The sequence below is a fragment of the Dipodomys ordii genome, unplaced genomic scaffold (genome assembly GCF_000151885.1).
Source record: "Dipodomys ordii isolate 6190 unplaced genomic scaffold, Dord_2.0 Scaffold120, whole genome shotgun sequence".
NCBI lineage: Eukaryota > Metazoa > Chordata > Mammalia > Rodentia > Heteromyidae > Dipodomys > Dipodomys ordii.
The window spans coordinates 2,621,894-2,634,612 of NW_012267336.1; the positions used below are offsets into that span (position 1 = coordinate 2,621,894).

Genomic DNA, 12,719 nt, shown 5'->3' on the forward strand with positions numbered 1-12,719 from the left:
TTCCTTCCTTCTGTCTTTTGCCAGTCCTGGGCTTGAACTCAGGGCCTGGGCACTGTCCCTGAGCTTCTTTTGCTCAAGTCTAGCACTCTACCCCTTGACCCACAGCAACACTTCCAGCTTTTTCTGTGTATGTGGTACTGAGGAATGGAACTCAGGGCTTACATGCATACTAGGCAAGCACTCTACCACTAAGCCACATTCCCAGTCTAACTTGAATGCCCAGGCTTAATTGACCAGGCTTAAGCCTGCTGACCTGACTGACTTATTTCCCCTGGCTAGCTGTGTGGAGAAGCCCAGGGATGCCCTTCTCTCTTCTCTCTTTCCCTGAGAGCACAGATGACACTCAGAGGCCCCTGGGCTGGGGGAGGGGGTAGACATGCCTCTGGGTATCTCCAGGGAAGCACTTTGGCACAGAATTGAATCCCAGTAGGTAAATATTTGCTGAATGAGCAAATGCTCACCTTGGTGTTTTCGGTAACAGCAAAACACTGGAAACAATCTAAATGTTTGATAGAGACTGTTATTAAATGGTGCTCCGGGGCTGGGGTGTGGCTCAAGTTGTAGAGTAACTGCCTAGTAAGCTGAGGCCTCCGAGTTCAAACCCCAGGGTTTGTGCGCCAGGGGACTCATTAAATCAAAATCATGGAAGAGATAATTTAAGCAATTATCTAGGAAGCTAGAGAATGCTGTGGAACCTTGGGGGTGAAAAAAGTAATAAAAATGGAATGTAATGAAGATATGTATTTGTGTGTGTGTGTGTGTATGTGTGTGTGTGCCCGTGCATGCCTGTGTGCATACGTGTGCATGTGTCAGTACTGGGGCTTGACCTCAGGGCCTGGGATCTGTCTTAGCTTTTTCATTCAAGGCTGGTGCTCTACCACTTGAACCACAGTTCCACTTCGAGGTTTTTCGGTGGATAAATTGGAAATAAGAGTCTCACAGACTTTCCTGCTCAGGCTGGCATCAAACCACCATCCTCAGATCTCAGCCTCCTGAGTAGCTAGGATCACAGGTGTGAGCCATTGGTACCTGACCATCAGGACATTTCTTCATGGCATGTTAAGTGAGAAAGACTCAGATGAGGACTGCGATGTGCTAGCATTTGTACAAGTGGAACAAAGGTTGTCTACCTCTCAATGATGCATGAGGGACTGAAAACACTGGTGGTCTCTGGGGAGGGAACTGAGCGCAAACAGGAAGGGACAAGCCCCTGGTAAGATGTCTGTGTCATCTGAGTGCTGAGCCACATGAATGCTAAACTATTGAAAACACTTTCTGGCTTGATAACAAACATTATTTTTTGCCATTTTCCTCAGTTGTGCGGTATGTGTCCTGCGGCCTCAGCGTTGAAGCTTTTCCATTGGATTTACTTCACAATCACCAGCCACGCATTGTGGCAGTCTCTCCACACACACACACACACACACACACACACGGAAAAAAAAGAGTTACTAAATTGATACGGAATGTTAAAGTGGGTGGTGTGTTCTTGTTCATTTGTTATTATTAAGGATTGTTCATAGGGGTTTCAAGTCAGGGCCCCGAGCTTGCTAGGCAGGTGCTCTATCACTTGGGCCATACCACAACTTTTTTTTCCTTGCTCTTAGCTATTTTTTGAATACGATCTCACATTTATTCCGGGGATGACTGTGATCCTCCTATTTACGTTTCTTACACAGCTGAGAATGGCAGGCACATACCACTACGTCAGCTGTTGGTTGAGATGGGGGAGGGGAGGAAGAGTTCATGAACTTTTTACCCAGGCTAGCTTCATAAAACAATCATCCCACTCTCGGCCACCTGAGTAACTGGGATTACAGGTGTGAGTCACCATGCTCATACAGGGCTGGAGTTCTTTTAGAATCAAAGAAGTACAGGGGCTGGGAAGGTGGCTCAGTGGTAGAGTGCTTGCCTAGCATGCATGAGGCCCTGGGTTCGATTCCTCAGCACCACATAAGCAGAAAAAGCCGGAGGCGGCACTGTGGCCCAAGTGGTAGAGTGCTAGCCTTGAGGCTGAAGAGCTGAGGGACAGCGCCCAGGCCCAGAGTTCAGGCCCCACGACCAAAAAACAAAACAAAACAAAAAGAATCAAGGAAGTACAGTACATAGAAAAGCATGGATGTGGCTCTATGAGGGCACATGCCCGTAGTCCCGGCACACAGGAGGCTGAGGATCACAAGTTCTAGGTCAGTGTAGGCAGAAAGGAAAGACAACAACAACAAAAAGTAAGTATAGAGGGTCTGGGAAGGTGGCTCAGTGGTAGAGCGCTTGCCTTGCATGCATGAGGCCCTGGGTTCGATTCCTCAGCACCACATAAGCAGAAAAAGCCGGAGGCGGCACTGTGGCCCAAGTGGTAGAGTGCTAGCCTTGAGCTGAAGAGCTGAGGGACAGCGCCCAGGCCCAGAGTTCAGGCCCCACGACCGACAAAAAAAAATTGTATTTGACCCAGTGTGGTGGCTCATACCTATCATCCTAGCTATGTGGAAGGCTGAGATCAGGAAGACTGAGGTTCAAGGACAGCCTGGGCATAGAAGTTCATGAGATCCTATCTCAATATTTAAAAAGCTGGGCATAGTGACACACACCTGTCATCTTAGCTACTACAGGAAACATAAATAGGATTATAGTCCAGGTTGGTCTTGTCAGAAAGTGAGGCCCCAATCTCAAAAATAAACCAAAGCAAAAAGGGCTGGCAGCATGGTTGAAGGGATAGAAGGTCTGCTTAGAAAGCACGAAGCTGAGTTCAAACCCCAGAACCACCAAAATGATACTGTATTTACTTAAAGCTTGGCAAGTTAGGACAAAGGTTTTTTTTTTCCTGTTTTCTTTCTTTTTTTTGGTCAAAATTTGGTGATCTTTTGGTTTAAATTCCTCTCCTATCTTGGCAGAAACTCAAACAGTGAGAGGAAAATGGAAATGGTCAGAACCTGGGCTTGTGCCCTGAAATACTGATTGATCACATCTCGTACCAGACGGGCCTCGATGAGCCTCCTGACGGAGAAGGATGCACTTCAAGTCCCACTTCCGCCAGTTGCCAGCTGAGGGGTCTCTCCCCATCTTGCCCAGGTAGGGTGCTTGGCACACACTGTCCCCTGCCTTAGGAGAGACTTCTGGAGAGACTCCAACATGTGGGAAAAAAGACTTTACTTATCCTGAAAAGCCATCTTGGTGTGGAATGTAAAACACAGAGCACAAAGGCTGGAAACAGATGCCCCAGGGAGCAAGGGGGTCTGTCCCTTGCTCAGGGGTGTGTGGCTATGTGGCCTCTTGGGTCACCACGTGGAGGAGATAAATAACAGTAATTAGCTGCTAGGCTGGTGGAGGAGTGGAGGTGCTGGGTACAGGGTACTGAGGACAGATCAGGGGGTCACAGAGGCCGGGGCAGGAGACCTGGACTCTGCACCTGTGTCTTGTTCCTGGAGCCTCACTTTTCTGAGTGCAAATTCAGGTGTTGGAAGAGGTGATGGGCTAGGTGGTCGCTGTCATCCAGCGTCTAACTGGAAGCTTTAAGTCAGCGAGTCTGGCAGTCAGCCAACAAAGGTCTACAAAAGGCACAGCCTGTAATTTAGGTTCCATCTTGACTTACATTTCCAAGATGATCTCCCAGCCTGAGAATAGGGAAAATTGTAGGAGCCAGAGGCCTGGCCTTGTCCTCTGGCCTTCCTGAGGCTCCTGGGATACATCCCAGCTCTGGCCCTCTGCTCTTTTCCTCTTAGATCCTTCTTCACCCTTAGGAAGAAATGCATCCCGTGTTTGCCTACTGGATGCTATCTCCTGAGTGCTGGGAAAGAGCAGGGGACAAACAGTCGCTGTGCTCACAGAGCTGACAGAGAGCAGCAAAAGCAGCAAGTAAAATATTCAAGAGAACAAGTACGAGCATGCGCAGATGTGAGGGGTTGGATTTAACAAGGTTAGAGCTGTGCCAGGTGATCACAATCCAGCAAGCATCTCTTCCCAGGTGCAGGAGGCAGTGCACAGACCCAGCAGGGGCAGGCTTGTTTTTTTGTTGTTGTTTGGTTTGGTGATGGTACCGAGACTTGAATTCAGGGCTTGGGCACTGTCCCTGAGCTTTTGTGCTCAGGGCTAGTCCTCTAGCTCTTGAGCCACAGCTCCACATTCTGTTTTCTTGCATTTAAATGGAGATAAGAGCCTCATGGACTTTCCTGCTTGGGCTGGTTTGGAACCTCAATCCTCAGATCTCAGCCTCCTGAGTAACTAGGATTAGGCGGGAGCCACCAGTACCCATCCACTTTTGGCTTTTTGGAGGTAAGAGTTTCTCAGATTTTTGTCTGCTCGGCTTCAAACTTCAATCCTCAGATCTCAGCCTCCTGAATAGCAAGAATTACAGGCACGAACCACCAGCACCCAGCTGTCAGCGGACTTTTTAATGAGGGAGGACCTTCCTGTCATCTCTGAAGTAATACCATCTAGATCTTCCCAGCAGAAGTTTGACATTATGTCAATCACAACTTACTGGCTTTATATGTGGAATGGCACTGACCGAGGGCAGCAGAATGGAGTTGAAAATATGGGTTTCACTCTGTGGGGTTCACTAGCCACCATCATCTGGCAGGGGTAGTGATAACAACTAATTCTTGTTTCTGAGCTCAGACATGCCTGCAGTGCTGTGCACAGTCCCCACTTGTGGGGCAGATGTTCTGATCTTTCTCATCTTTGTTGTCAAAGAACAGGCCCTGTGTGATGAGCTCTTCTGGGTACAGAGTAACAGAACAAGCCCAGAAGCCGCTCCACTCTTGGCTAAGCGCTTCCCAGTAGCCACTGGGAGGCAGTGTGGCCCCAGGGGCTCGGACTGGGCTGGGGGAAGGGCCCTCCTCCTCAGCCAATGGTTCCAGGTCAAGAATGGGCAAGAGCAAATCAGGATCTCCTTGGATTTGTGCCTGGCCCCTGGAAGGTAATTTTGAGACAGGGCCTGTCCCCAGACAGAGTCAGGAGGAGACTGGGCCATCAGAGGAATGTGTTTAAATGGCCTATTAGAATGGCCATAATAGAAGGGCTATTTTTCTGGGTCAGCCTTTGAGCAGATTTGGGGAAGAGTGTAATAAACAGCAGCTTTCTTGCCAGAGCATCTTCAGATGGGCGGACCCATGCAGGCAAAGCCATCTGGGCTCGAGGCTACTCTCACAGAACTGTCTGTAACTTGGGGCTGGGAAGGTGGCTCAGTGGTAGAGCGCTTGCCTTGCATGCCTGAGGCCCTGGGTTCGACTCCTCAGCACCACATAAGCAAAAAGAAAAAATCCGGAAGTGCGCTGTGGCTCAAGTGGCAGAGTGCTAGCCTTGAGCTGAAGAGCTGAGGGACAGTGCCCAGGCCCAGAGTTCAGGCCCCATGACCGGACCCCCCCGCCCCACCCCAAAACACACACACGCACACACACAAAAGAACTGTCTGTAACTGGATGTGGTAGGGAGCCCCAGACCCACCCTGCAGAGGATGGGGGGTGTGGGGGGGAGACAGAGAGCTGGGAGGAGCGGTAAAGAAGAGTTCTTTGTGGCTGGGAAGGTGGCTCAGTGGTAGAGTGCTTGTCTAGCATGCACTGGGTTCCCTTCCTCAGCACCACACACACAGGAAAAGCCAGAAGTGGTGCTGTGGCTCAAGTGGTAGAGTGCTAGCCTTCAGCAAAAGCAGCTTAGGGACAGTGCCTAAGCCCTGAGTTCAAGCCCCAGGATTGACAAAGAAGGAGGAAGAGGAGGAGGAGGAGGAGGAAAGAGAGAAAGGAAGGGAAAGAAGGGAAGAAAGGAAGAAAGAAAAGAGGAAGGAAGGAGGGAAGGAAGGAAAGGAAAGGAAGGAAGGGAAGGAAAGAAAGGAAGGAAGGGAGGAAGGGCCAAACTCTGGTGTCAGGAGCACCTCTGGGGTACAGGGGCATCAGAGGTCCGCCACCCTTCCAGGACAGCCTGTGTACTTATCCTTCCTAGACCACCCCTCCCCCACCAACCCCTAGCCCCAGTCAGTCCTGGACAATGCTTGGGGGGCCTGAAGGACAAGGACAACTTCAACAGTGGCTCAAGTTGGCCCTGGCTCTGCAATCTGGGCTCGAGATCTTGGCTGCTCCGTGAGACTCCCCAAGGTCTCAATCTGACCTTCCTACCCGCCAGCTACGCCAGGCCTTTGAAGTCACTTCAGTCTTGTGTCTTCCTCCTGTCACTCCAAAATGTTAGTCTGTGGCTCTGAGGTCAGCCAACAACAAGTGGGCTGCTCTGACCCCCTCTGAATGCTCAAGGCCCGAGCGTCCTTGCTCCTCGGCTCACATTGGGATGCCGATCGTTTAAAAGGAAACGGGCATTTTTCTAACCAAAAATGGTGGCTGAGGGCCATGGCCTTGAGAGAGTAAAAGCATGAAGCACCAATGGTGAAACTGCACACGTGGCATGATTGTCGTCAAGAGGCCCAAGGCCCGCTCATCTGGGGGCCAGTGTCCTGACAGGGCAGCAGGGAGGGAGGAGATCCCAGAAATGAGATCTGAACACAGTCTGGGCAGAAAAGACCACGAGATTCTCATCTCCACTTAACCAGCAAGTAGCCAGAAGTGGAGCTGTGGCTCAAGTGGTAGAGCACCTGCCTTGAGCAGAAAAGTTGAGCAAAAGAAACCCTGAGTTCAAGCCCCAAGAGCCAGTATATACATTTGTTACTCCAAAATGAAGGTGGCCTTTCTCCAACAAGGGTCCTCAACTTCTGACACCACCCTAGGTCGGTGTGTGTGTGTGTGTATGTGTATGTGCGTGTGTGTGTGTGTGTGTGTGTATGTGTTGGTCTGGGGTTAAACTCAGGGCCGGGGCACTGTTCTTTAGTCACAGTGCTGGGTGTGTGTGTGTGTGTATGTGCGTGTGTATGTGTGTGTGTATGTGTGTGTGTATGTGTGTGTATGTGTGTGTGTGTGTATGTGTGTGTGTGTATGTGTTGGTCTGGGGCTAAACTCAGGGCCTGGGCACTGTTCTTTAGTCACAGTGCTGGGTGTATGTGTGTGTGTGTGTGTGTGTGTGTGTGTGTGTGTGTTGGTCTGGGGTTAAACTCAGGGCCGGGGCACTGTTCTTTAGTCACAGTGCTGCAATGTCCATTTTTCTATTTTGTGATGCTAAATACATCTACTATGCCCCTCTCCCCAACTTGTAGGCGAACCCTCCCTCCCTGTCCTCCAAAGACAAGGCACCCCTGAAGGGACTGTCCATACTGTCTCTATATATCCAGAACTTTCCTCAAGTCTATTCTTCAGCTTCCTCTCTCCTTGGCCATTCATCTAACTGCCTTGGTGGGTTCTGGGGTCCCCTATATCCCTGCCATTCATTTCTACCTTTCTCTTGAACTCTGGGCCCAACTCCTACCAGCTTGCTGGAGGTTCTACAGGTGACACACAATTACCTAAAGACTGTTTCTCCCCCTATCTAAAGCCTCATCCCTCCGATAACCACTACTCATTTTGATGCCTGTTTCTTCAGTCTGGCCAACTTCTGGACTCTGTCTCTTCCCTGCCCAAATCCTTTGCTGTATGTGCTCCCCACTGTGGACCAATATTGTCCCGGCTCCTGGCCCTGTTTTTCAGTCTCAGAGAAGCTGTCACACTCAGAGCCACATGGCCAGTAAGGGACAGGGCTTGTAGCCAAGTAGGCTGCCACTCAGTCTCTGGAACTGGAATGTGCACAATGCCTTTTTGAGCCAAGGCTGTGCCAGACCTGCTTCAACCATGTGTTGTCTCCCCTGACCTGCTGAAACCCCACCCATCTGGCTGTGTTCCCCTCATTTCCAAAATATCTTCTAGGATGTTCTTCTAATTGCCCTAAATATTTTGTAATTGCCTGTGTAATTAAAAAATACAACCCAATGCTGGGTGCCAAGGGTTTTCATGCCTGCGGTCCTAGCTACTTAAGGAGCTGAGATCTGACACTCCAAGTTGGAAGCCAGCCCAGGCAGACAAATTCCTAAGAGTCTTATCTCCAACTACCCAGCAAAAGTCTAGAAGTGAAGGCATAGCTCAAGTAGTAATAGTGTCAGCCTTGAACAAAAAAGCCAGGCAAAAGCAAGAGGCCCTGGGGTCAAGCCCCAATACCAATGTGTGTCTGTGCACATACACACATAAAATACAACCCATAAGGATTGGGTTTTTTTTTGCCAGTAATGGGGCTTGAACTCAGGGCCTGGGAACTGTCCCTGAGCTGCTTTTGCTGAATGCTAACACTCTACCACTTGAGCCACAGCGCCACTCTGGCCTTTTCTGTTTATGTGGTACTGAAGAATCGAACCCAAGGCTTCATGAATGCTAGGCAAGCACTCTACCACTAAGCCACATTCCACCCGTAAGAATTATAAATCCATTCTCAAAAAAAAAAAAAAGCATTATTTCTTCCCTCGAATCCTTTGTTGTTCCTCAATCAAATGTGTCTCTCCCAAACTCTTCCACATCAAACTCTTCCCCTTTGGTTGTCTGCAAGGTCTCTTATAGATCAGGTCAAGTGCTTGAGACCAAGGGCGTGTATCCGTGTAACCCAACACGCAATGCAAAGATTGCCAACAAAGGCTCTTTGTCAATGAGGACTCGCACGGCAGTGACCTCGGTGTCACTGTGGGGGTGACCAGTTCTGTTCCCTGTCACACCAGAAGCAAGGTTGCTGGGCAGGACCAGAGGACATAATTGCAGGCGCTGCCCCCAAGTACCTTGTCCCTAAAAACTCTCTTTGTGCTTCTGCTCTTCAAGATGTCCCTTCAAAAACGGGGTCACAACCAGTGAGGAGTGCCCTGCAGCCTGGTAGTGCTGTGGAGCCCACAGCTAAGTTTGTCACCTGTCCCAGGATTCTGCCACCACTTCTTAGGCAATCATGGTTAATTTCTCCTAGTCTTACTGGTTTGTTTGCTCACTTCCATAAAACAAAGGTTAGGCTCATTCAAATGGAAGAGAGGTCGGGCTTGTGGCCCCCAGTCCCTCATGTTCCAGCTATCCATTTACATGGAACAGCAAATGAGGCTTTTGCATCCTTTGGTTCCATCTTGGCAGGCGTGGTAGAGATGCCAGTGGTGCAACTTTTCCAGCTGAATGAGCAGAGCTCAAGGAACATGGCCACCGAGAAGCTAAGGCATGGGCAAAGGAGGCTGGGCCCTGCCGTGGCTTCTAGAAGGCAGCCCTCTCTGGGAGAGAAACAAAGTCAGAGCCTATCTTCCCACCCTTCCCAAGAGACAGAGCCTCCTCCTCCAGGAACAGGCCCATTCTTAGTGGCCCAGCCTTTGGAGGAGGTGGTGGGCAGTTGTAGCTGAGCGGCCCGGTGATTCCAGCAAACAATGCACAGCAACGAACGCCCATTAGAACATTTATTTCTCAGAGAGAAAATAAGTTTCCGACAGTCATATTATAGTAGGTAAAATTAACTTTTGTAATCTTTACAGGCATAGAGTTTTCTCTGTTTATTACCTCTCTTATACCATCTGTTATAAACAATTCTAGAAAGCAAATAAAGTCAACTTTCTACAATAAATAGAGCATCATGTGCTTCACAGCAGACGCGACAGAGACACGCAGGCCCCACGCCACAGCAGGGCCTGAGCCGTTTCTCTTCTAAAAGAGCATTTTAAGAAAATGAGACTCTGAGACTGAGAGATTCAAAGAGATTGAAAAATAGAGACTAAGAAGAGAATGTACTGGGAAAAAGAGATGAGAGGGCGAGAGAGCAAGAGAGAGAGACCCGAGATCTTGTAACACAGGTTTAGACAAAGGTCACAGAGTCCACAGCTGACCAACTACCTGGGGAGGGGACATGTTGGCTCCTTTAAATAAGCCACATCACGTGGCTACACAATGAGGACTCCAAGAATGGAAAGTATAGGCCTGAATAATTTAGAACAGTATTATACAATTATATACACCAGGTCCTTCCTTAGCCATATGCTGTATTGTTTTTTATTATTGTACAAAATCCAAAATCCTATCCTTTATGCTATAGTTTTGTTGGTTCCCTTTTAAACTCTGGCTCGTGTCCCATGTATAAGAAGTTGGTGTGTGGTTGCATTTTTAAAAAGTTGCGTGTGTAAAAATGGCAGTGATCTCCCCAGTGACTTTGTTTTGTCCAAAACTCCCCTATGAAAAATTTAAAACAATTAAAAAGAACATCAAGTTAAAAATCAACATGGCAATCAGTGGCCTGCAACCTGGCCTGCGACTTTGGTGCTTAAGAGGTGAAAATAAACGTCCAGAAAACAGACGTCAAAGCTTCTGAAAGTTGCGCTGTTTTGTCAAATCAGCATTCCTCATTCACAGCTTTTTTCCCCCTTCCATTTTGAGAAGGTGGAGTTTGGGAGGAGGTGGAAGAGGAAGAGGGAAGGAGACGGGGTGTGAAATAAAAGGTTGCGTTCCCTGGTTTGGGAAGCAGGAGCAGCAGAGACTGGCAGGCGGAGAGAGCTGAAGGGCGGTGCCATGCTGTCCACAATGGTAGAAAGTGGGGTTTGAGGCTTCAGATGCAGAAGAAAAGCCACAAGAGAAGAGCAGGGCAGAGGGCACTCCTGGCTGGAGGGCACGTTCTACCCCACACCACCCTCAATATCCAAGTGGGCAGACAGACAGCATATGCCAGCCTGGTTTGCTGACGGGAGCTTCAGGCTGTCTCACAGCGAGGAGGGGGCAGGAGGGACCCCGGCCCCACTCACAGTACACATGCGCACAGCACACAGCAGGGCCCTCGGCAGAGCAGCAGCAGCAGTAGTAGAGGTCTAGAGAGAGTGGGAATGGTGTGCTGGTGGACAGGACCCTCACAGGATGGGCTGGCCTCTGCCTGAGCCCCGAGGAGCTGGCAGAGATCTCCACCTAGCAGAGTACTTGGGCAAGAAGGGGAATAAGACAGTAAAGAAAGAAGACTAGTTTGGTGATGTTTCTGTCAAATTGGCACAAGAGAAAGCAAGGAAAGCAGTGTAGGGCTGGGTGTGGGGATGGGGCAGGGAGGTGTGAGAATGGGTAATGAGGGGAGAAGGGGAGCTCCGTGAGGTTCCCCCAAGGAACCCTCATGCATCCACAGCATCTCTGGGATCAGTATCAGAACCTTGCCCGCCCTGAGGTGTGGTTAGCTGGGAAGGGGGTAGAGGGAGCCAGGCAGCCCCTCATGGAGCCTAGTACCTCTTGCCTTCTGGGCCAAGCCCAGCTCCTCTGCTGGGCTTAAGCCCCACAGCTGTTTCTACTTCTAAGTGGTTCTTCAGTGGAATATCCCGAGGGGTCTCGGGCAGAAGTTTTTGGCACATAGCAGGCCCTCCAGCGGAACATGTGATTGGTCAAAACTGAGGTCTTTCCCTTAGCAGGGACACAGTCCAGTCCCTGGCCTGCCATGAGAAGCGGAAGCTGCCGGCCATACATCTGGCAGGGACAAGAGAAGCTTCTCTGTGCCCCGTGGGATGGAGGTGAGGCAGGACAGACACAGGCACAGCCCCGCCCTCACAGGTAGGTGGAGGTGACAAAGGAGTGGGGCCCCCGGACTCGGCTCAGGTGGATCATTGCGCGGTCATAGGCCACCTGCACTGACTTGCGGATGCTGGTCTTGCGGCCTTCTAGCATCTTGAGCTTGTCCACGGTATCTTCTACACCCAGGGGCAGGACTTTGTCCCTAGGAAGCCACTGCCTGCAATGCAAGCACAGTTAAGACACTGGGCTGTGTGTGGTAGATTGTACAGGGCTCCTCTGGGCTCACCTGCCTAGCGCAAGCAAGGCCAAGCAGAGGGCCTAGGACTCTCTATGGAAAAGCCACCAAGAATCAGGCAGGAGAGGGCAGTAAACACAGGGTGCAGGGGCAGAAGAAACGGCATGGGTTCTATTTGGTTGCTAGGCCTTCCCTTGGTACTGGAGCCAAGAGGGACTCCTCTGCCATCTCACAGAGAGGCCTGAGTGACGCCGAAAGGTGCCGAGCCTCACTCGGCCTTGGGAAACTAGGGTGCCATGGATAGAAACAGAGATGATGCAAGAAATCCACGGATCTCCTAGGGGCTGACAGAGAAAGAGAGATGGAGGAGAGAGGGAGATGAGCAGGGAGAGAGAGAGCGTGAGAGGGAAAGACAGAGAAAGAATAAATTTTAAACTCCCAAAGACTTGTGTATGTTTTAAATGCCTAGGTAAATCTAATGTGCAACCTCTGAAGCCTGATCTTGGTTTGCACCCCAGTTCTGTCAGTGGAATCTTTTTTTTTTTTTTTTGGACAGTCGTGGGGCTTGAACTCGTCCCTCAGCTCTTCAGCTCAAGGCTAGCACTCTACCACTTGAGCCACAGTGCAAGTTCCAGCTTTTTCTGTCTATATGGTGCTGAGGAATCGAACCCAGGGCCTCATGTACACAAGACAAGCACTCTACCACTGAGCCACCTTCCCAGCCCTGTCAATGGAATCTTGACTTGCTTTTTTTCCTGTCAGTTGCAAAGCTTGAATTCAGGGTCTGGGCACTGTCCCTGAGCTTTTTCCACCCAAGCCAGAATTCTACCACTTGAGCTCCACTTCTGGTTTACTTTTTTTAAGATAGGCTCTCACCATGTAACCCATGCTGGCCTTAAATTTATGATCCTCCTGTCTCAGACTTCAGAGTGCTGAGATTACAGGTTATTCTACCATACCAGGCTTGAGCCTCCGGTTTCTGAATCTGTTTTCTTATATAAAAAAATAGGTTGTGGGGGGCTGGGAAGGTGGCTCAGTGGTAGAGCGCTTGCCTTGCATGCATGAGGCCCTGGGTTCGATTCCTCAGCACCACATAAGCAAAA

The 12,719-nt window shown here is 49.9% G+C and overlaps 1 protein-coding gene across 1 annotated transcript in view; it reads right to left on the minus strand.

Moving 5' to 3' along the window:
- Positions 1-11,410: 11,410 nt before the first annotated feature.
- Positions 11,411-12,719, minus strand: part of Brpf3 (bromodomain and PHD finger containing, 3) — a 33,758-nt gene continuing 32,449 nt past the window's right edge. Inside the window, exon 12 of the mRNA XM_013029585.1 lies at positions 11,411-11,598. Within this exon, the coding sequence (XP_012885039.1) occupies positions 11,415-11,598 (184 nt within the window). The 3' untranslated portion in view covers positions 11,411-11,414. The remainder of the gene's footprint in view (positions 11,599-12,719) is intronic.